General features: G+C 42.9%; 2 protein-coding genes across 13 annotated transcripts in view; one reads left to right on the top strand and one right to left on the bottom strand.

Moving 5' to 3' along the window:
- The window catches only part of anks1aa (ankyrin repeat and sterile alpha motif domain containing 1Aa), a 103,953-nt gene extending 84,951 nt beyond the window's left edge, over nucleotides 1-19,002 (bottom strand). For 11 of the 12 annotated variants that reach the window (XM_086159605.1, XM_086159603.1, XM_086159608.1 and 8 more), the window contains exon 1: nucleotides 18,433-18,650. In XM_086159605.1, coding sequence (XP_086015731.1) covers nucleotides 18,433-18,536 — 104 coding nt within the window. In that variant the 5' untranslated portion in view covers nucleotides 18,537-18,650. Of the gene's footprint in view, nucleotides 1-18,432 lie in introns of all 12 variants that reach the window. The other variant, XM_086159609.1, reaches the window with a different exon arrangement.
- A 774-nt stretch (nucleotides 19,003-19,776) lies between these two features.
- Nucleotides 19,777-23,013, top strand: taf11 (TAF11 RNA polymerase II, TATA box binding protein (TBP)-associated factor). The gene is made up of 6 exons (XM_086159597.1): nucleotides 19,777-19,921; nucleotides 20,036-20,250; nucleotides 20,926-21,053; nucleotides 21,928-22,015; nucleotides 22,110-22,206; nucleotides 22,291-23,013. Exons 2-6 carry the CDS (start codon nucleotides 20,068-20,070, stop codon nucleotides 22,419-22,421), a joined length of 627 nt encoding a protein of 208 aa, XP_086015723.1. The 5' UTR covers nucleotides 19,777-19,921; nucleotides 20,036-20,067; the 3' UTR covers nucleotides 22,422-23,013.
- The last annotated feature ends 36 nt before the right edge of the window (nucleotides 23,014-23,049 follow it).

Here is a 23,049-nt window from a genome sequence, read left to right as displayed (position 1 = left end):
TCAGATGAAGTGATGCAGAATATCCAAAGAGATGAGAGAGTGGTCATTGGTGCAGACTTCAATGGACATGTTGGTGAAGGCAATAGAGGGGATGAAGAAGTGATGGGCAGATTTGAAAAGAATGGGAATGGCTAGACTACATCTACAGGTAGACTACATCTTGTATGGACGAGGTAACCTGAAAGAGATCAGTGACTGCAAAGTAGTTGTAGGTGAGAGTGTAGCCAGACAGCATAGGATGGTGGTTTGTAGGATGACTCTGGTGACAAGGAAGATGAGGAGGACAAAGGCAGAGCAGAGGACAAAGAGGTGGACGCTTAAAAGGACGGAGTGTTGTATGGTTTTCAAGGAGGAGTTGAGAAAGGGTCTGGGTGGTCAGGGAGAGCTTCCAGATGATTGGACAACAATAGATAGTGTTATTAGGGAGACAGGTAGAAGAGTACTTGGTGTGTCGTCTGGAAGGAAAGTAGATAAGGAGACTTGGTGGTGGAATGAGGAAGTGCAGGAGTGTATACAGAGAAAGTGGTTAGCAAAGAAGTGGGATACTGAGAGGACTGAAGAGAGCAGACAGGAGTTCAGGGAGATGCGGCGAAAGGTAAAGATAGAGGTAGCAAAGGCAAAACAAAGGGCGTACGATGACTTGTATGCTCGGTTGGATAGTAAGGAGGGTGAGAATGATCTATACAGGTTGGCGAAACAGAGATAAAGATGGAAAGGATGAACAACAGGTCTGGGTGATTAAGGAAAGAGAGGAAAATGTATTGACAGATGCTAGAAGAGTGATGGGAAGATGGAGAGAGTACTTTGAAGAGCTGATGAATGTGGAAAATGAAAGAGAGGCGAGGGTAGAAGAGGTGACTATTGTAGACCACAAAGTAGCACAAATTAGTAAAAGTGAAGTGAGGAAGGCATTGAAGAGGATGAAGAGTGGAAAAGCAGTGAGGTGTGGAAGTGTCTCGGAGAGGCTAGATTTTCTGACTAGATTATTCAACAGGATCTTAGAGAGTGAGAAGATGCCTGAAGAATGGAGACAAAGTGTGATGGTGCCTATTTTTAAGAATAAAGGGGATGTGCAGAATTGCGGAAACTATACAGGGCTAAAGTTGATGAGCCATACAATAAAGTTATGGGGAAGAGTAGTGGAAACTCGACTGAGAGCAGAAGTCAGCATTTGTGAACAGCAGTATGGCTTCATGCCTAGAAAGAGTACTACAGATGCAGTATTTGTGTTTAGAATGCTAATAGAGAAGTCCAGAGAAGGCCAGAGGGGGTTCAAGGTGTTTTTGTAGACCTAGAAAAAGCATATGACAGGGTGCCAAGAGAGAAGCTCTGGTATTGTATGAGGAAGTCTGGAGTGGCAGAGAAGTATGTTAGACTGGTGCAGGACATGTATGCTAGCTGTGAGACACTGGTACAGTGTGCTTTAGGGGTAAGAAAGAAGTTCAAGGTGGAGGTGGGACTCCATCAGGGATCAGCTCTGAGCCCCTTCTTGTTCGCAATGGTGATGGACAGAAGGTTGATTTGCTTTGGCGACCCCTGAAGACGACGATCATATTTATTGACACTTATAACTGTTGTGACACAAGAATTTTCCCTATGGAGATCACTAAAGTTTATCCCTATCTTATCTTATCAAAAAGGAGAAATGCAGCGTTTATTTCATTTATATCCATTATTTATTTTTTATTTCTTGTTGCTATTTGATCTTTTGCTTTTATTTAATTGCCCGCCAATTTTCTCTTTGTCTATATGTATATTTATATTAACTGACACTTATAACCGTTTCCCCTATGGGGATCAATTAAGTTTATTTCCATCTTATCTTATCCTTTCTAACAGGAGAAATGTTTTTCATCATTTCAATTTTAGACTCAGATCAAAAATAAAAAATAACATTAAATTTTACTCTTAATTATAATCTATTTTATTGTTATTATTTTATTGTTATTATCACATCTGCCACATGGAACGGTAACAGTATAAATGTAACCAAATGTAATGTCAAATAAAAGTAACTGCTGCTTAATGTTAAATTAATGTTAATTATTTCTCATTCAACTCCAAAATATTACATGTGTATTTGCATGGTTGTAAAAAAAAAATATATTTTTACTATTTGTTTTGTTACAAAGCTACTTTTCACTGCTGCAGTGTTTTAGGATACGGCTTTCGTGAACACATGGCTTTAAATTCTTGGACAATTTGTTGTTTTTCTGGAAGGCTAACTTTAGCATATTTAGCTCCATGTTTGGTATCAAAATGCCGACGTAGACTGTGCTCTTTGAGTTTAACATATGCTAACACTGCGCCACCCTATATAAATACATAATATTAAAAAAAAAAAAATGCATTGTCTAAATTAAATATAGTAAACTTTTATTTTTTCTTTTAAATCTGTATTTTGTGTATATGTCAGTATGCGTTCCTTCAGTAAGGCACCCTAAATAAAATGTATTATTATTACTTTTCTTATTACTACTACTACAGCTGCTGCTGTTGTTATTGTCGTTATTATTTAAAAAAAAAAATGACTCAAAAAATTCAGCCGTGTCAGGTTGCATGACCGTTTCCCCGCTGTAATGTTGGAAAATTAAAAAATAAAATAAAAGCATTTTCAGTTTCCTCACGCCGCGACAGGTTAGCCGAGCTGCTTCTTAAACATTGTTGTTTTTTTTCCACTGTATATATTATTATATCCTCTCTCACACACACACACACACACACACACTGCCCATCCCCCCCACCCATCCACCTTGAAGTACATCTCCCATGATGATTCTTAAAGCCGTCTGCAATTACCCAGTCAGAACCGTCTCATTAAGTAAACGCTCTGAGGCTCCGTCGCCTGCAGAGCCCCACTGGGCCCCCGGCGGGGACGCGGCGCTCCGGCGGCCCTTTGTTCCTCGCAGGCGTCCTTCGGGGTCTCGTCTCGCCACCCGTGAAGGAGCATTGAAAAGCAGAACGCGGGGGAGCTTTCCTTCGCGTCCAGAACCGGAGGCGGCATTTCTGACAGGCGGGGATTAACCGTACGAGGAAGTACAACTTCCCGGGGAAAGGAAGGATGAATTAAGCGCTTCGGCACCACAGCGAGAAGGTTGGGTTCCCAAAGGTGGGCCTTTCTGTGTGGAGCCTCCATGTTCTCCCCGTGTCTGGGGTTCCTCCCACAGTCCGAAAACACACATCACTATGAATGAGAGGGTGAATGGTTGTGTGTCTCTATATAACGTGTGAATGAATGAGTGAGTGGCTGCATGTCCCATAGTGATATGTGAATGAGTGAGTAAGTGGTTGAATGTCTATGAAATGTGAATGAATGGCTGAATGCCTCCTGGTGACATGTGAATGAGAGGGTGAAGGGTTGAATGTTTAACATATTAATGAATGGTTGACCGTCTCCTAGTCACGTGTGAATGAGTGAATGAATGGTTGCAAGTCTCTACAAGACGTGGATGAGAGGCGGAATGGTTGAATGTCTCTTGATTACATGTGAATGAATGAATGAATGAATGAGTGAATGAGTGAGTGAATGAGTGAGTGGCCCCATGTCTCATAGTGATGTTTGTTTGAATGATTGTAAGTCTATACATGATGTGAATGAGAGGGTGAATGGTTGTATGTCTCTAACATGTGGATGAATGAGTGAGTGAGTGAGTGAATGTATGGCTAAATGTCTCATAGCGATGTGTGAATGAGTGACTGAATGGTTTGTGTCTCTACATGACATGTTAATGAGAGGATGAATGGTCATATACCTCTATATAAAGTGTGAATGAATGAGTGAGTGAATGAATAGCTAAATGTTAATAGCGACATGTGACACCTAGCCACATGCGAATGGGAGTGGATGATTGTATCTCTTTATATAACATTAATGAATGAATGGATGATTGTAAGTCTATACATGATGTGAATGAGAGGGTGGATGGTTGTATGTCTCAAATATGTCAATGAATGAGTGAGTGAATGAATGGCTGAATGTTTCATAGCGACGTGTGAATGAGTGACTGAATGGTTTTGTGTCTCTACGTAACATGTGCATGAGAGGGTGAATGATCATATACCTCTATATGAAGTGTGAATGAATGAAAAGCTAAATGTCTCCTAGCAACATGTGAATGAGGGGGTCATTGTATCTCTCTATATAACATGTGAATGAATGAATGAATGAGTGAATGAATGGTGGTAAGTCTATACATGATGTGAATGAGAGGGTGAATTGTTTGTCTTCAACATGTGAATGAATGAATGAATGAATGAGTGAGTGAATGAATGGCTGAATGTCTCATAGCAATGTGTGAATGAGTGACTGAATGGTTTGTGTCTCTACATGACATGTGAATGGCCATAAACCTCTATATAAAGTATGAATGAATGAATGAGTGAGTGAATGAATGAAAAGCTAAATGTCTCCTTGCAACATGTGAATGAGGGGGTCATTGTATCTCTATGTAACATGTGAATGAATGAATGAGTGAATGAATGGTGGTAAGTCTATACATGATGTGAATGAGAGGGTGAATTGTTTGTCTCCAACATGTGAATGAATGAATGAGTGAGTGAGTGAGTGAATGGCTGAATGTCTCATAGCAATGTGTGAATGAATGACTGAATGGTTTGTGTCTCTACATGACATGTGAATGGCCATAAACCTCTATATAAAGTATGAATGAATGAATGAGTGAGTGAATGAATGAAAAGCTAAATGTCTCCTTGCAACATGTGAATGAGGGGGTCATTGTATCTCTATGTAACATGTGAATGAATGAATGAGTGAATGAATGGTGGTAAGTCTATACATGATGTGAATGAGAGGCTGAATGTCTCCTGGCGACATGTGAATGAGTGAATGAATGGTAGTAAGTCTCTGCACGACGTGAATGAGTGACTGAATGTTTGTACATGTGACGTTTCGCAACATCGAGCAGATCCCTCCCGAGTCCACGTGGTCAAATGGTTTCACGCGACCCAAACGACCGACAAACCGCCCACGGAAATAAGGAAAAAACATGCCACCGCCAGAAGTTCTGCCTCTGCGACTCACAAACGCAGTCACGGCAGCTGCGTGACTGAAGAGGCCGCGGCGCGGACGTGACGCACCGCAAATCGGGAGTCTCGCGTCACTCCGATTCCCGCTGCCGCTCCAAATCAGCGACGTGGGAGTTGATCTAGAAATAATAAAAGGAACAGGATGTGTCCATCCCGCTCCGGAGATGCGCATCTTCTCCCCCGGCCGCCGCTAGTAAACAAACCACGAGCGCCGCCGTCGTCTGGCGTGAATCAGAGGGGCCGCTCGGCAATCCGCCTCATCCTCTTACAGTGGCCCCGGCTAACCGCTGGACGGGAGGCTTAAAAAACCCGACTCCGCGGGGCAAAACAGAGCAAATTTGGATCGGGAGGGAGCACATTCATGGGAAACCGGCAGAGGAATTCCTGTCTGAAAAGGCCGCGCTAATCCTTAATTTCCCTGAGGGAATATCAACGGGATGAAGCCGTGGTTTGAAAGAGATTCTGGGGGGGCTTCAATTCGGTCTTCTCACAAAGCCTCCCGGCCAGAACTGGAAGTCGGATAATCGCTCCCCCCCCCTTTTATGTGTCCTCTGCACAAGTTCGACTCCGTGTCGGCTGCGTCGAGTCCGAGGCTTCTGTTGTTGAAGGTGCAGACAGAAGAACTCAAAGATACTCGCTAGTTTGCCAGGCTTACCGTCCTAATATGATTGATATCGCCCGAAACCCCCCCACCACCACCACCACCACCAAACCATAGGACACTCCATTATATCCCTGCTTTAAATCCTTTCAGCACAAATGAAAATGCGCCCGAGTGAAAGATCTCCGATACAGGCTTTCGAATTAAAAGATAAACATCGGCCGGCGCCATCAGTTAAATGTCACCATCTCGGCTGATAAGCCAGGGAGACTCGACCGGGCATACATGTCCGGCTACTTCATTTGGTGTCCATATTAACAAGGAATAATCGTGACGACGGATATTAAGACCGAAATTGGAGGTCGCCTTGCCTTCTGGTAGCTCGAAAGCTGCGGGTATTAAACAGCTAATGCACTGTAACTGCCACGACTTCAATAGTGGCGGTTTTCGCCGGGCCAAGGAGACCGGCAACTTCATGAGAGCATTCGAGCAAAAAAAGCACCCAGGTGAACCCGGTGCGTAATAAACCGATTTATCCATCGGCTTATTAGCGGAGAGAACCTTCCGCCGGGGATTAGCTCAGCCCGGGGCGCTGAGCCCCGTCAGCGGCTGCCAGTGAGCCTCAGCCGCCCTCCGGGGGGAAAACCGGACTTCGGATTATCCACACGCCGGTAGGCGCCGGATCCAGATGTCCCGCCTCCAAAAACAGCCTATCTTGACGTTAATCCCCCCCGGGTGAGGCGCACCTGCCAGATTCCTTCAAGCAAACTGATGCCGTGCAACATTTGCTGACGCGAAGAGCAGGAAGCTCAAAATGAGCGACGGCGGCAAAGTGCATGGGACGACTGGAAGGCAGCGGGTTCGGTACTCTATCGAATCAGCGCCATATATGGATAATCCACTTGTTCAGGTGTTTGCTAGCAGACAACTGAAAACGTCTCGTGCCTATTTCACAACATTATTTTCTGACCTCATGCTTTATGACTGACTTTTACAGTTGGGTTTAGCTTCCCCTCCCCTCCCGCCGATGAGCTCATGATGCACTGGGATGTTACAAATGCTACTTGAAGCGAAATGGATGATACCGTGGGCTCTGAGAGGCCGTGCTCACATGGATGTGTTTTGACATTAATGCTTGAACGGCAACAGCGGCGCGCTTATTCGTGAAGCAGGGTCATTAGATTAGCTTGTTAGCGCTGCAACCATCTGCGGGGATTCGCTGGTTTTAAAATTTCGTCTCAACGAACGTCGCGCAACCCAACCGGCGATATCCTCTTTCGCCATCGGCGCTTCCCTTGTACGCAACAGAAGGGCACTCTTTGCAAGTGCATACCGAAACAGAGTTATTGCTAGCAGGTTTTCTCCTGTGTCTCATCCAGATGTGCAAATCACTCGACATTTACCGACCCCGCGTCTGCGGGCGTGAGTCGACCGAAGCGCCGGAACCAACGGGATACGAGCATACCGGCCGAGTCCCGCCGGGCGCTAACTGCTAGCATCGAGGTGCTATTTCTTGGTGCGGCGTTTGCACAACAGCACCGGGCTAAAATGGAGATGAGTTAAATCATTCAGATGTAGAGACGACCTACATCGGTGTGTAAAAACAATCGACGGGAGTCGGATGGAGTTGATGAGATGTTTCCACTGTTGGTTTCTACGCAAGATCGGTCAGTAGCTCCATCCCAAAACAGAGGGTGGCTAATTTAAAGAAGCGGACGACGACTGGCCACGGGTCGCCACGAGCTGCCAGGACTATTTTGAAAAGCCCTATTAGGGAACGGCTCCATGGAGAACGCTGGAACTATTATCCTATTTGAAGATAGCGAGAAGACGGGTGAGGTGTTGAACAGTGGGGTGATGTCACTCACTTAGCAGACTGTGTCCAGGGCTAATCAGATACATGTCATTCAGTTCCTTGACCACGTGCCAAACTCAAGGCCCGCGGGCCAAATGTGGCCCGCCACGTCTTTTTAAGCGGCCCGAAAGACGTCTAAAAAGGTCTGATTGTCTTAGAATGAAGAAGTCAAACACGTGCATTGAGCATAAACTACATTTCCCACAATTCATGCTGATCACGTTACCTACAAAGTGACGACATCCCGCCATTAGATCGCAATGTATCCACATCAATGCCGTTTTCAACAAGTGGAATTGAGAAATACAAAGAACCCCTAAATGTCCAGGAAGAGAGAAGTTGATGCAGATGGAAGGCTGTTTCAAGTAAGTTGGGGAGGACAATACAAGGAGAAAAAAACGTATATCTTTTGTGTTACGTACAATCTACGTTGACATTTTGATACCAAACACGTAGCTAAGTATGCTAAAGTAAGCCTTCCAGAAAAACAACAAATTGTCCAAGAATTAAAAGCCAAACTACGATGTCTTTGCAAAAGCCGCATCCAGAAACAATGTGGTAGTGAAAGCTAGCTTTGGAACAGAGCAACTAGTAAACAGATTTTTCTACATCTATGCAAATGCATATGTAACATTTTAAATTTGATTTAGTTATTTAACATTAAAGAGTGGTTACATTTTTTTTTACATTAATTTACATTTAGTTACATTTACACTGTTACCTTTCTGTATGCAGTGTCCACCTTCTAACCGTGTCTGTGTTGGTTTCTTCCCCAGTCCATAAAAAATTTGTATTTGATTTTTTTTTTATTTTACTATTATTTATTTTTATTTTATTATTTTTTTTAATGAAATATCCACATTCTAGCCAAAGAAAAAAACAGTAAAACATACATTTTATTAAATAAAATATCCATCAAGTGATGATAATGATTTATGAACTTATTATTTCAATTATTGATTTATTAAAAATGTAAAATGTGATTTTTTTTTCCCTAAATAATTTCTATTTACATTTAATGTGATTTTTAATTTTCTCATTTAATCTACATTTTGTATTGTGTTTCAGTGTTTATCGTTACAATGATCCAAAAGTATTGATTGTACGTTATAAGAGTGCGGGAATGCAGTGGATGGTGGGTTATTAACAGTTTTCGGGAGGTTGGTTAAGGGTTGAGTGAGGTTGGTTGAGGGTTAATTTATCTGGAAATACCATCAAAATGATCTCGACTCTACTTTGTGTAAATTAACTTTCTGTCTTGGAACGTAACTTTTGCGAAAAGCGTTTCAGAAAACGCCTTTTTCCTGAATTCATGTTCCTTTCAATCAGAGTACAAGGATAATAAATATTGATATGTTACACAATCAGAAGTAGATCAATAAATATTTCTATCAAAAAAAAAAAGAAAAATAGAAGAGAAAAATAAAGGGAACACTTAAACAAACACATTGTAACTACAGGTCAAATCCACTTCTGTGAAATCAAACTGCAACACGGATTCATTTTGACTTATTTTAAGGAGGTTGGATCAGCTTGGTGTGTGTTTTTACTTTTATTTTTGAGTGTGACTCCATTGGCTCAAGCATTAGATTTCCATTGATATCTTTTGTGCTATTTTGTTGACAGCACATTCAATCATGTAAAGAACAACATATTTCATAGAATATTTCATTCATTCAGATCCAGGATGTGTTATTTTTGTGCTACTTTCCATTTTTCGAGCAGCGTACATGAAAACGCAATCAGAAAAATGTAATAAATGACATCCGATGCCAAACCCGAGCGTCGGCATGTCGCCTCTTTAACCGAATCACGTTTTTAAGCGGTTAAAAATAGCAGAGGCTTGTTTGCCGGTTCAGCCGAGGTGCAGCTCCGGCAGGGCCATCCGTCTCCACGCCTCAGAAACTCATCGTTTATCGTGGCGGGCGTTTTCACAGAGCGTAAAACGGCCAAATTGGCTTCTCCCGTAATTTAAAAAAAAAAAAAAAAAAACACTCCCGTCCAGCTCAACAGTAGATCGAAACAAGGACGAGGAAGAAGGAAATCGCACGTTTCCCCGCCGATGCACCCGGACAAGCAAACACAGAATCCGCCAGGGGTTCGGCTAATCGTACTGGTAGGGCGGCGAGCGGCGGATGTTTGTGTGCGCTCTGCAGGTGGGCGAGAAGACGGAAAGGACAACACCGGTAAGTAGGCCAGACGGGCGGGTCGCTCTGCAGGAGGCTCCCTGCACCGTCACCGTACGTCTTGTTCAGAACAAGGTGGAATAAAAGATGGACCGACGTCCTTCGCGAGCGTGCACGTGTCGCCGTGCTTCTGGTGGCGTTCCGAAGTAACCAAACTGTACGCTTGTTCAAACATTTCTCCCCGCAAACTAGTTAAGAAACCGTTGACCCACTTGGGCGGAAGCTATTTTTAGCCGCTCGCCGTTAGCTGGTGGTAAAAAATGGGCTGCAAACTGAGTTAAGAGCCCAATATAATTTATACATTTTATACATTATATAAAATTTGATCACATAAATAGTATATATAATATTATATTATGATTATTATTATATTATATATTTATGTGTGATATATTTTATATTTATGTCATATTATTACATTACTAGTATACTTATGTATTTCTATATCAGATGCTCACACTATACTATTATATATTATATTATTATTTAATATATGTTATACATGATTACATTATGTACATTTGAAATTCTATAATAACATGCTTATATTATATCATTTTATTCATATTAAGAATAAGAATAAGAATAAAAACAACTTTATTTATCCCGAAGGAAATGATTGCGCCAGAGTATTTATATTATAGAGAGTATTTATGTGTGATATATTTCATAAACATGCCATAGTAACATTACATTACTAGTATACTTTTATATTTATATATTACATCAGATGTTCATACTATATTATCATATATTATATTAGTATTTAATATATATTATATATGATTACATTATATAAATTTGAAATTATATAATTACATGATCATATCATTTTATATTGATATTAAAAATAAGAATAACAATAAGAACAACTTTATTTATCGCGATGGAAATTATTGTGCCAGAGTATTTATATTATAGAGAGTATTATATATTACAGAGTATATTATATTATTGCACCACTGTTATTATTATTATTACATATTGAAATATTATATGTTCATATATTATTATTATTATCATTATTATTTGAAATATATTTTATATAATTATATTGTATAAAATGTAAATAATTTAAGTATTTAATTATATCATTTTATAAATTGCGACATATAGCCGCTGCTTTTTTCACACGCTCTGAAATCTGCGGCTTTTACAACAATGCGGATAATTTATGGAGTAATGACAGTAGCGTCCTTCCGCCGTCACACTGGACAAATGAAAATGTTTCGAAAAACCAACCCGCATTTACGATCCTTCCTCAGATCAGCCGCCGTGCGCTTTTTCTACACAAACCCATCATGAAAAAGACGCACAGAAAACGCATCTGATGCAGCTTTCAAGTTGAAAGCGATCGATCTGGCTGGAGAAGAAGGAAATAAGAGTTGCAGCACGAAGTTTGGCATCTGTTCTGAAAAAAAGTATTTCCGTTACGTACCGGTGGATGTAGATCTAGGTAAAGAAATGAGTTCAAGCTTATTGGAATGGGTGGAGAAAAGGGATGAAGAGATGAAGATGCTGAGGTTCTCTTTGGGAGGAACCAGGATGGATAGGATCAGGAATGAGTTCATCAGTTAGATGTTTTGGAGAGAAGATCAGAGAAGCCAGACTGAGATGGTGGGGTCATGTACAGAGGAGGGATAGTGAATATATTGGTGGACAGATGCTGGAATTGGAGGTCTGGAGGAGGACCAAAGAGAGGATTGATGGACGCAGTGAGAGAGGAGGATACAGAGAATAGGGTTAGATGGAGAAGGTTGATTCGCTGTGGTGACCCCTGAAGGGAAAAGCCCAAAGGAAAAGAAGAATTTGTCACAGGGGTGCAGGACATGTATGACCGAGACAAAGTGATGACTGAGATGGTTTGGACTTGAACACTACTAGTTCATGTCCAAACCATGGTGAAGATCTGGGTAGAAGGTTGCTGAAGGTGGAACTGCCAGACAAGAGGTCTAGAGGAAGACCAAAGAGAAAATTGATGGATGTAGTGAGAGAAGATATGAAGTTAGTTGGTGTGAGAGAGGAGGATCCAGAGAATAATGTAAGATGGAGAAGGTTGATTCACTGTGGTGACCCCTGAAGGAAAACACCCAAAGGAAAGAATTTGTCACAGGGGTGCAGGACATGTATGACCAAGACAAAGTGAAGACTGAGATGGTCTGGACATCACATTACAACATGTTTCACCGATAGCTTATAGACAAGTGCAACTTATTTATGTATAAATTACTTTTCCTTTTAAAAAACTAGTAGGTTCGGCCTGTATACAGTCGATTTACGGTATACGTTTCTGCCTTCGCCTCCCGCACACATATGTGGAATTCATCCCAGCGCCTCGTCCACGCAACACTCTGAAGAGGCGCATCCCGAAATCAGACGCCCCTGGAATGCTAACAGAGGGGTGTTAGGTTTCCCAGCTTCCACGGCGCCCTTCCGGTCTCACAACTTGATTGTCAGACGCGCGACTTCCCCGTCTGGCAGTTCACCTCGGCGGCCATTTACTCATTAACCGTCTACAGGAACGAATGTGAGACGGCTTGTGAGGCCGTGTCATTACTGCACCGTGACTCATGACTCGAGCGGGAAGCCGGCTGATAAATAAAGTTTCCTTAAAATAAAAAATGTATTACGATAGGATGATGCAATGCGTCTTATTATTATCATTTCGCTGGGGTACCGCCTAAAAGCATGTTAGAGGCTTTTTTTTTTTCTGAAGATTGAAAAAAAAAAAAGGAATTTCAGACCGGGGGGGCCCGTTCGGATTTAAAAACGTTTTCCAATTAGTCGCCGCCCCCGATTTGCGACTGTGCAAACACACACACACACACACACACACCCCTCCTCCTCCTCCACCGGCCAGACTTTCCTATTCAGAGACGTTGATAACAGAGAGGCTAAAGGTAAGCTTTAAAACGCCACGCCAAAGTATCGGGTTCGCCACGTTCTGTTGTGAGGAAAACAATCTAATTTTATCTCGAGAGCTGCAGAAACAAGAAGACAAAAAAAAAAAAAAAAAAAAAAAAAGGAAAACTTTGCTTCTTTTTTTGTATTAAACACTGGTTTTGTGAAAGTCAAGAAAAAGCCAACGTGCCTATTTGAAGGCGGTTTGTGCATTTTTGTTTTTTTCTTTTTGTTTTCACTAGATACATCCTGCATCCCCGGGTTCGGTCAGCGTCGACGTGTTTGTCGAGTTGGTTTTAACAAGAATTCCCGGCGACGGGGTTGGTTCTCCATGTTCTCCGCATATCTGCGTGGGGTTCCTCCCACCGTCCAAAACCAGCCCCGAAAATAGTCCAGACGTGTGAATGGTTGTATTTTTAAAGTATTTAAAGCAGGGGCGTCAAACTCATGGGGACATTTACGGCCTAATTTGATGTCGAGGGACCGATAAAATCACAGCGTAATTACCTAGAAGTAACAAAGTCCTGATTTGTTTAGTGTAAAAGTAAACAAGTAAATGATAAATAAACTGTTCCTTTAAAAAATACATTAAAAAAGTAAGTGCAATTTCACCGGCACTACGCCTCAGTTATGGCTTCTCAGTTCTCCGTGCATTTTGTTGTTGTTTTTTTTTGACCAAAATTGCTGCATCCACACCAAGCATACAGGTTTCTTATTAACCTCAACAAACAAATTTGAAGTAGTCCTATTTTATTTTGGAAAACCCTACACTCCATGTTCAGTTTTCTCTGTTTTTGACAACGAAATTATGCTGATGAGGGTGTCGGGTCCAACGAAAAAACAGGTATATTTCTAACAATAAGTAAAAATGCTATTTACGGACCCAGAAGCCGCATTGGTGTCATCTGCTGTAAGTTCGGAGTCACATGGTGTTGTGCTGTGTTGCTAACACTAGCTAAAACAATGCACCTCGAGCAGACAATATAGGAATTGCACTTTTATTTTAAAAAAAAAAAAAAAGTTTATGATTTTAATGTATTTTTTTCAAATTGTAGATTTATTCAACGGGCCAGATTAAACCCCCTGGTGGACCAGTTTCGGCCCGCGGGCCGGACGTTTGACTCTGGTTGCACGTCTAGATGAGAATGTCTTTCTACAATGTGTGAATGAGTGAGTGAACGGTTGCCATGGTGACTAACCATGTGGACTAACCCACATGCAACTCAACGGAACCTGAGGGGAATTTTACTGTATATAACGCCGGCCTTTTCTGCAAAAGGAAACCTGCCAGTTTTAAAATCAATACCATGTTTCGAGTGGATGTGTGTAACGTTCGAGCCTTCCGGCTAATAAATATCCTTCGGGATTAATAAAGTTCTGACTTCAATAAGATGTGAATGAATGAGTGAACGGTTGCGTCCAGGTTGATCCTCGCCAGCCTGTCTTGCAGGATATGCGGAATTAAAAAAATGAATGAATGAATGAATGAAAAAGGGCACTTTTGCTACCTCATTGGATTATTAGTATTATAGATACATTTATATATTTTTTTTTTTGACTGCAAGGCACCTTATCAAGACAGGCTTGCTATCTCATTGGATTATTAGTATTATATATAGATATATTTTTCTTTCATTTTATTAATTTATTTTTACTGCAACACACACACACACACGCACACGCACACGCACACAATTATGTATATTTTTTTTCCCTGCAAGGCACCTTATCAGGACACTTTTCCTACCTCTTTGGATTATAGAAATGTATATCAAAAAAAAAAAGATAATTTATATATATATACAATATAATCAATGTACAATATTAATTATTATTATTTATTTAGTTATTTATTTATTTTAAACTTAAAGGCACCTTATCAAGACGCTTTTCCTACCTCATTGGATTATAAATTGTTTTTTTTTTCTTTTTTTTTTTAAGGACAAGTGACCGGTTATGTATTTGATAAATGCATTTTGTATTATGTATATGCTGCGAGACGACTTAATGTTCTCGAATCAAGTATCTCTCCTCTACTTTACTGCAATTGTCACGCTGGTTAAAAACAACGTTTCCGGATAAATCTTTGACGAAGAATAAACACTCGACGGAATCCCGTCCCCGGGACAATCTGTCGGACGCCGACAGTCACCGCGCAAGAATTCAAGAAAAAGAAGAAAAAAAAAAAAAAACAGCTGAGCTGCAGGCGGTCGATAACAATGGAAATAGTTGGAAAGGTCGGTCCTATCCAGGCTGTAGAAATGCAAATCGCAGAATGCGTGAAAGCGCATCTTTCCGGCATCTGTTGAATTTCACAAAGAAAAGCTCTTCGTTATTTACGGCATTCTACCTTCTGCATGAGCTGAGCTCTTTCTTCCGAGAGCCTTGAATGATTTCTTTTTCGTCGGGACGTTGGACTTTTATAGAGCGGCGAAAAACCTCCGCCCACCCAGGGAGCGAAGGCTCCTTGGGGTTCACGCGGCGACGGAGGACAGAATGTTGGCAGATGTTGCCGCGCAGACGTCTTCTCAGGTGACAGCGGCGCCGTTCTGCCGGAAACGGGGGACTCGTAACGGGACGGAGGAGTCTGGAGCGGCGCCCGGCGCTTTTGAAACGCTAAAAAAGCCGATCGCGGCGCGGAGAATGGAGCTGTCGGACGCCGGACGGCGCCTTTTTCGAACATCTCAGCGTCTCCGATTCTGCCTGGATTTCTTTGTCGAAATTGGAAAAAGTACCAAGGAAACGGTCTGTGGGGGTTCTAAGTCATCCAGAGTCGCGGCGAATTCTTGTCAAAATCTACTTATCTTGAATTTAACATCTTCAGGGGAAGAAATTCAAGTCCCGTCGTGACCTGGACGACCGAGAACCTCCGCAGACGTACTTGGTATTCGTCTTTACCGATGTTTATTATGTTTTGAAGCGTTCTTTCTTTTTCCAGTGACTTGATCTTAAAGTGCTCCGTGTTGAACGGTAGCGCTAAAAGCTCAGACTTTTTAATTCCTCTTCCTTCAGCCGAAGGGAATATTCAAATCTTTGTACTTTTTAAGACCTTAAAACACTTGATAGCCTTAACTTCATACTTTATATTTTATTGTATTTCTTATTCTTCCTGCTATTATCTATTATTGTTATGTTTTTGCTTGAAACTCTGGCACAACAATTTCCTTCGGGATAAGTAAAGTTGTTCTTATCTTATCTTATCTTATCATCATCGTGCCGCGTTGGACTTAAACGGTGCCTCGGAGAGAGAAAAAAAAAAAAAAAAGAAAAAGGCCGATGTTTGAAAAGTGTTCATTCTAAAGCCAACGTGGCATTTTCATTACATTACATTTCGCGGACGCTTTTATCCAAAGCGACTTAAAATATAGGACATAAGCACTGCAAATAACACTTGCAAATACAAGATGCACAGGAAATATACAGAACAGTAAGCTGGGGTTAGTTTTTTGTTTTTTTTTAAGACAAAAACGTACACATACGTACACACACACACACACACACACACACACACACTGCATAGCCTAACTTGGTGCCTAACCTGATCTGGGGCAGCTCAAGCATCAGCGCAATATTTTCTGATTTATTTTATTTTATTTTATTTTGCAGGGACTTTCTGTAAAAAAAAAAAAAAAAAAACAGATAATTTTTTTTGAATGTAAAAATTTTTTTTCATCTTATTTGAATTTGTAATCCAAATTCAGTTAAAAAAATTACTTTTATACACTTGAACATAAATATATTCAGTTATATAGATGCACTGCGAATATCCAGTTGCTGTTTTTTTTGCAGGGACTTTCTGTAAAAAGAAACAGATAATTTTTTTTTAATGTAAAATTTTTTTTCATCTTATTTGAATTAGTAATCCAAATTCAGTTAAAAAAAAAATCACTTTTATACACTTGAACATAAATATATTCAGTTATATAGATGCACTGCGAATATCCAGTTGCTGTTTTTTTTGCGGGGACTTTCTGTAAAAAAAAAACATAATTTTTTTCGAACGTAAAATTTTTTTTCATCTTATTTGAATTTGTAATCTAAATTCAGTAAAAAAAAAAAAAATCACTTTTATACACTTGAACATAAATATATTCAGTTATATAGATGCACTGCGAATATCCAGTGAATTTCCGTTTTAACATCCGGAAGCTTCCGACGGTAATTCCGGTTGCCAAGACGAGGAGATTTTGACAAGAATTTACATTTTCTACTCCGGGAGACTTTGACCTCCGCTCTTTGTCGGCGGGACAAAACGATGTCGGTGCGGAACCGGAGGACGGGCCTGAGCTCCCCGAGCGTCTCTCCGCCGCTCCGTGAATTCCTCAGTTCATTTCCCCTCAGCGGGAAGCTCTTTCCCTGCGGGGGGAAACTCGTCTTGACAACCAGAGTTCGGACAAACCCGACCCGGGCGAAGCTCCCTTCCCGTCGACCTCCTCTCGGGCTCTAAAATAACACCGGCGGGTAAATAATTCAAACATCAGCTGGCGTGCCGCCGCTGTGAGCGACAGCTAGCTGGCTAAATCCCAGCTCCTTTATTGGGACTCGGCCCCCCCTTCCTGGGGGAAACCGGGCTCTCCACGGGGGCGCCGGGGCCGCTTAGCACGCCGCATCGCGACGACAACGCCGCAAGTCCAAACACGCGCTCCATTCCAGCGCAGGAACGCTAAAAATCTAGCAGAGGCGTCCACCTAATAACCAGGGCGGATTAGTCACCTGCACAGCTGATGTGTCCTGTTTGTTTCTGTTTACCGGGCGACGGGCGGGACGGAGAAGGCCTTGAAAGTGTTGCAAGAAGGTTCGAGGAATACGAGACGGTCTCGTAAGCCCAGGTGACCTCGTGCAACATGTGGGGATTCTTGGGATTCCACGTGAGGAGGGGAGGGTTCGACGCCGTTCCCCCTCCAGGGAGCGCCGTTACCGTCCCGGCGTCGGACGTCGGCGTCTGGGTAACGCCGGCGGAGGATTGGTGTGATTCAGCATTTCAGATCGAGGAGGGGGTTCTTTCCCAAACCCCGTCACGAGGGGGTAGTGGGGTCGGGGACACGTCCTCATCTGGATTGTTGGGTTTTTGCGCCCGTCAAAACCGAACCCCGGCGGATCCGACGGTCGGTGCATCCGAACACGCTTCCTCTTCCAGCAAGCTTTTTAATGCCATTATATAAAAAAAAAAAATAAAAAAAAAAAAGTGCACCACTGTTCAAGAGGGGAGGGGGAATGGAGGAGGTTATGTGTGTGTGTGTGTGTGGGGGGGGGGGCACTTAAGGATTTGCCTCCACTATCCTCCATTTTAGGTATTGCAAGCCTGGCATTGAGAAATCTGAGGATCACCAGACGGGGCTGCATGTAGGGCATGTGGGCAAGTAAACAAGCCACGCAAAAACAACCCAGGGGTGGAGGTGGAGGTGGAGGTGGTGGGTGGGCGTCATGCAGAAGCCTCACATGGTGTGTGTGTGTGGGGGGGTGGCTTCCGTGGGACAGCGAGAAAACCCACAGTGAACGTTTAACTCGCAAGAAGGAAGGACTTCCCCAGTCTGACCGCTGCTAGAAATAGTCCATGCAAAGGGAGGTGGAGGGAGGAAGGGGGGGGGTGCAAAATGGTGAGAACTAGCTTTGCATCCACTTCCACGGATCCTGCGTGGAAGCGATGCATAACACCTAACATTTGGTTGCACGAATAAGCAAAGCGAAGAGGGGAGGTGTGTGTGTGTGAGTGTGTGTGGAGACAAAGGAGCCCGCCTGGAGGATCCAGCCTCGGGTGTGTATTCCTATTTCTGGGATCCACTATTTGCAACAGATTTCTGACACCCACTTGGTTCGGTTCCGCTCCCCCCGGAGGAACCTACCTGAGCAGGCTGGACAGCGAGTGAGGCTTCCCGGAGAGGAGCTTCTCCACGGCGGCCAGGTTCCCGGTGCGCGCCGCCTCCAGGAGCTCCTGCTCCTTCCCCATCGCGGATTTTTATGGGGAAAGGAGGAGGGTTGCTGGTACGAATTCCTCTACGATCCCCCCCACCTCGTTCTCGGATTAGATTTCTTTTCTCCTCCCGGTTAAGTTCCTCCGCCACCACGGGGAAGGGAAACAAAAGCCTCCCCCCGCCGGTTCCTCCTCCTCCTCCTCCCGGGGCGCCGCCGCTCTCCGTCCGCGGCGTCTCCGGCGCTGAATGGCGGGGAGGGGAGGGGAAAAAAAAAAGAAAAGTTTGCCTCGGCAGCCGTCGAGCAAACTTCCTCTGACCGTCCGTCACTTCCTAGAAACTGCCCATTTCTTTCTGCGTCTCCAACCCGACACACACACTCTCACACACACTTTTCGCACCCCCGCCCTTGCAGCTCCAGAGAGGAGCTGGACGGGCAAAGATGGTGCCTTCCACCAGTTAGTTCATCGAGTCCGGGATTTCCAACTCAAATAAAAAAAAAATCCGCTCAAATAAAATGATTTTCAAACGAAAAATAATAAAAAAAAAAGTGTTCCGCGCTAAGGTGGCCCTCCTCCCTGCGTGTTGGATCCCGGAAAGTGTTTTCACGGAGGTGTGTTTTCCTGCACGGGAGAGGGAGGGAGGGGGGTGGAAGCGAAACGGGTTAAAAAGTGAATTTAAAATAAATGAAACAAAAATATATATATTTGTGCTGCTCATCAAAACATACGTTTGTAATGATTTTTAAATATCGGTGCTGTTATTTGCACCATTTTTGGTGAGAGCCAGCTGCACTTTATATTTATATTTACAACCTTAATTGTATTATTTTGATGTTTTTATTTATTTTATTTAAATTGAATTAAAATAAACCAATGCATTCAAGACACGTATCTTGTCTACGATGATAATAATATTTATAGTGTAACGTTTCAAGGCTTTTGCTAACCAAGCTAACTTGCTAAATTAAGCACGTTGCCCTCCCCCCATCGCTGTAAAAGCTTCATCAGAAACGATATTCCAAATAAAATATTTTTTATGTATAATTTTATCCATTTCAGTAGTCCGTAAATACTCGATACATTCTTAACATTTCCGTTGTATCCATAAAGTTTGGAAGGGAAAAAAACTTGTGTCTAACACGTGATGTCAATAAAGTTATTACAAAACCGGAAGCGGAAATCTATGTGCTCTGTTATCGTCCGGTTGCCAAAACTCACTGCATCTTGAAGATAGCTTTTTGTCTATGGATAACGAGTCGGTCGAATACTTTTAAAATCATCTTTATGTGTTTTGTATTTTTTCTTTGTGCAAAACAATACCGCTGCGCCGCCTGCTAACCAAGCTAACTTGCTAAACGAGCGGTTGAACTAAATTCGCTCCTCCGTTAGCTAAGCGTTAGCACGGTAGCCTAGCAGGGAAGGTAGGATGCATTAATCGGTTATCCCAGTTGATTGATCTTAACTACTAATTGCATGAACAAAATAGACAAAACCATGGTGCGATCGCCCAACGTTTTTGATTTTTATATTTTCAGACCCGTATTTGTCAGCGTTTTACTGAGCGAGGATGGCAGACCCTGCTCGGATCAAACCCGAGGGCTCACCCGAGGGGTACCCGGAGGGCCCGGCGTCTGCAGGCGAGGATTCCAAACTGCAGAAGGAAGCCGACTCGGAAGCCGCCGAGGCGAAGGCTTCGGTGCACAGCGAGGAACCGTCTGCTCAAGATCAGCTCAAACAAGAACCCAAGTCTGTGAGTAGATTTCTGGAACACAGGCTCCAAACGCAGAGCTATGCATTGCACAGACAGCTTACACACCTCTGGTGAAAACCATGCACATGCTGTGTATGTGCGCTACCTCACAAGAATATTACTTTATTACTTTAATACATTGCACTTTGTTTTGTGCATAATAGTCCTTTGCCGGGTCCTTGTTTACATTCTCGTTGGTATGAGGTGTAACGAAAAGCAGGAGCCAAATCCCTTGTGCATGTGATGAAACTCGGCCTTTAAAGCCTTTTTTTTTTTACTGTTGGTTGTTTTCATTTTCCTCATGACAATAAAAACTAATCAGTTGATGGATCGCAAGATGCCATCTGACGTTAAGTAATTCCTATTTAAAGCAGAGTGCAAAGATGGTTTGTATGGCGGCCATAAAATATCTTTGTAAAAATGTATTTGAAATTCATACACTAGCATCATTTTTGCTCAGTTTATTGTGTTGTGGTTGTGCATTAATGTCTGTAAGACAATAACACCACCCAGTAAGCTTCTCATCCTTAAATTTTTATATAGACCAGGTCAGATATAGTGTAATTTCATTGATGTTTCATCTCAATCGAATCCATAAACCAGTGTGTCAGCGCACGTGACTCCATCTAGTTTTGGTGATCTCATATTCATGGCGACTTTCCGTTCCTCGCGCAGGAACCGGCAGCCGGAGACGATGACGACGACGAGTCGGGTCAGTCGGCGTCCAAGAGACTGAAAGTGGAGCCCGATAAGAAAAAGGAGAAGCGCCACAAGGTTGACGAGGACGAGATACAGAAGATGCAGTAAGACGAGTTTATGGGATCACGTGAAAAATACACAATTTCAGATCATTCCTGACGGTCCCAGTATTGGGATGCCTTTTTTTTTTTTTTTTTTGCTGCAGGTAATTGTAACACGAATCTCTATATTTAGATACAGACGAGTGTCTGTTTCGTGTCCAGGTTTTCAGTGTTTTTTTTTTTTTGTGTGTCGGATTTTCATTCATTCAATCTCTACCGTTTATCCCGCAGTCAGGGTTACGTGTAGCCGAAAGCCAACTCTGCTGTCACTCTTTCACACATCTGGACACTTTAGGGCAGATCCGGCCCGCCGAACAATTTTCTCTGGATATTTTAATCAGTATTTTTATTCCGTATTGAATTTAGAAACCCCTTATTTTTTCCTTTTTGTTTAATTTTGTACGGATGATTCCATTCAAAATAATGTCGGTACATTTATATGATCATTCAAAGTGGAAATTAAATGCCAAAAAATGTAAATATTTAAATTTTATTAATTGATGTGATACCTAGTTGGGGCTGCGCATAAAAATTAAATAAGAAATATGGCCCGTAGGCGAAAATAATTGCCCACCCCCTGCGTTAGGGTCTCCATCTCATTTTGTTTTCGCTAATTTTTAAATCACTTTGTTGAGTAAATAAACTCGATTTATGTTCCAAATCACGGGTGGGTACCGGTAGAAAGAGAGCAGTCAGTCAACTGTGAGAACAAGCCCGTCGTACCGCCGAAACCTATTGAAAGGCGCCGCCGCTCTAAGCTGAGGTCACTCGTTCCCGCACTTCCTCCCGCAGCGTTAAAACAGCCGCGTGTTTATTAAAGACTCTTCGACGGGTGAGAAGACAAGCGGTATCGCTGAGTGTTCTATGTGTTCGAAAGGGTCTTGGTGTCCTCCTTCTCTGAAGAGCAACTGAACCGATACGAGATGTACCGGCGCTCCGCTTTCCCGAAGGCCGCCATCAAGAGGGTAGGCGAAGTTACGAGTCGGACTCCCGAGCCCAGTCCGTGTCCGGGACCGTTGTTTTGACCTTTGACCCGATGTCCACCGTCTCCGTCCCCAGCTGATCCAGTCCATAACGGGGTCGTCCGTGTCCCAGAACGTGGTGATCGCCATGTCCGGTATTTCCAAGGTTTTTGCCGGGGAGATCGTGGAAGAAGGTAAGACGCGAGCGACCGGAGCCCCTTCCTCCCTCCCGACCGACCGAAGTGACTAAAAAGAAACCGACGTCTTTCTCCCGGCAGCGTTGGACGTGTGTGAGAAGTGGGGAGAGACGCCGCCGCTGCAGCCCAAGCACATGAGGGAGGCGGTGAGGAGGCTGAAGAGCCGAGATCAGATCCCCAACACCAGGTACAAGAACATTCTCTTCCACTGAAGGCGCCGCACACAAACTGGAAAGGATTAAAAGGCTCCCCTCGCGAAGCCATCCAGGACTTTTACTCGCAAGAACTGCTTTTCACCAGAAAATGACAGACTCTGTTCAAACGGATGCAAATACGGGGAGTTTGAAACCTGAAGGAAGGCAATTCGAGCGTCCGGAGGAGCAGCATTCAGATTAAAAAAAAACTCTCAAAGGACCAATTCAATTCTGTGTAACATAAACGTGTACCGTTACTGGTACCACGCCTGTTCTGTTGTTTTTTTTTTTCCTTTCAAATTTTTTAAAGAATACACAAAAATAAGAAAGTAATGGCTCGTGGAGTTCCCAGCACGCAGAGAAAAGCTGAAAATCCATCCGTGGGTCTCAAACCACTTCGTCGGAAATGAAAGGACAAAACCGGAACGATGTTTGGAGATCCGGCGAGATCACCGAAAACATCCGGGGACGTCCTCCGGGCACGACAGGACACTTCCAGGTCGGTTGGCCTTCTTGCCGGTGAGCTGATGATCGAGGCTCGCAGAGCATCGGGAGGAAGATTTGAGCGAGGCAGATAAACGTGCGTTCTGAATAAAAGCCGGAACTGGAATGTGTTGAGCAGTTATTCATTTATTCTTCCACTTAA

This window comes from Fistularia commersonii, chromosome 14 (genome assembly GCF_037954325.1).
Source record: "Fistularia commersonii isolate RoL2024-O1a breed Wild chromosome 14, RoL_Fcom_v1.0, whole genome shotgun sequence".
NCBI classification, from domain to species: domain Eukaryota; kingdom Metazoa; phylum Chordata; class Actinopteri; order Syngnathiformes; family Fistulariidae; genus Fistularia; species Fistularia commersonii.
Note: the sequence above shows the minus strand (reverse complement) of the source record. Positions and strands in the feature narration are given on the sequence as shown.

What these genes read in the sequence shown, in the direction of transcription:
- taf11 (XM_086159597.1), top strand. Translation starts at nt 20,068, where the DNA reads ATGGCAGACCCTGCTCGGATCAAACCCGAGGGCTCACCCGAGGGGTAC. An exon ending in GACGAGATACAGAAGATGCA is followed by an intron (nt 21,054 to 21,927) that starts GTAAGACGAGTT and finishes TGTGTTCGAAAG; the next exon opens with GGTCTTGGTGTCCTCCTTCT. An exon ending in CGAAGGCCGCCATCAAGAGG is followed by an intron (nt 22,016 to 22,109) that starts GTAGGCGAAGTT and finishes CTCCGTCCCCAG; the next exon opens with CTGATCCAGTCCATAACGGG.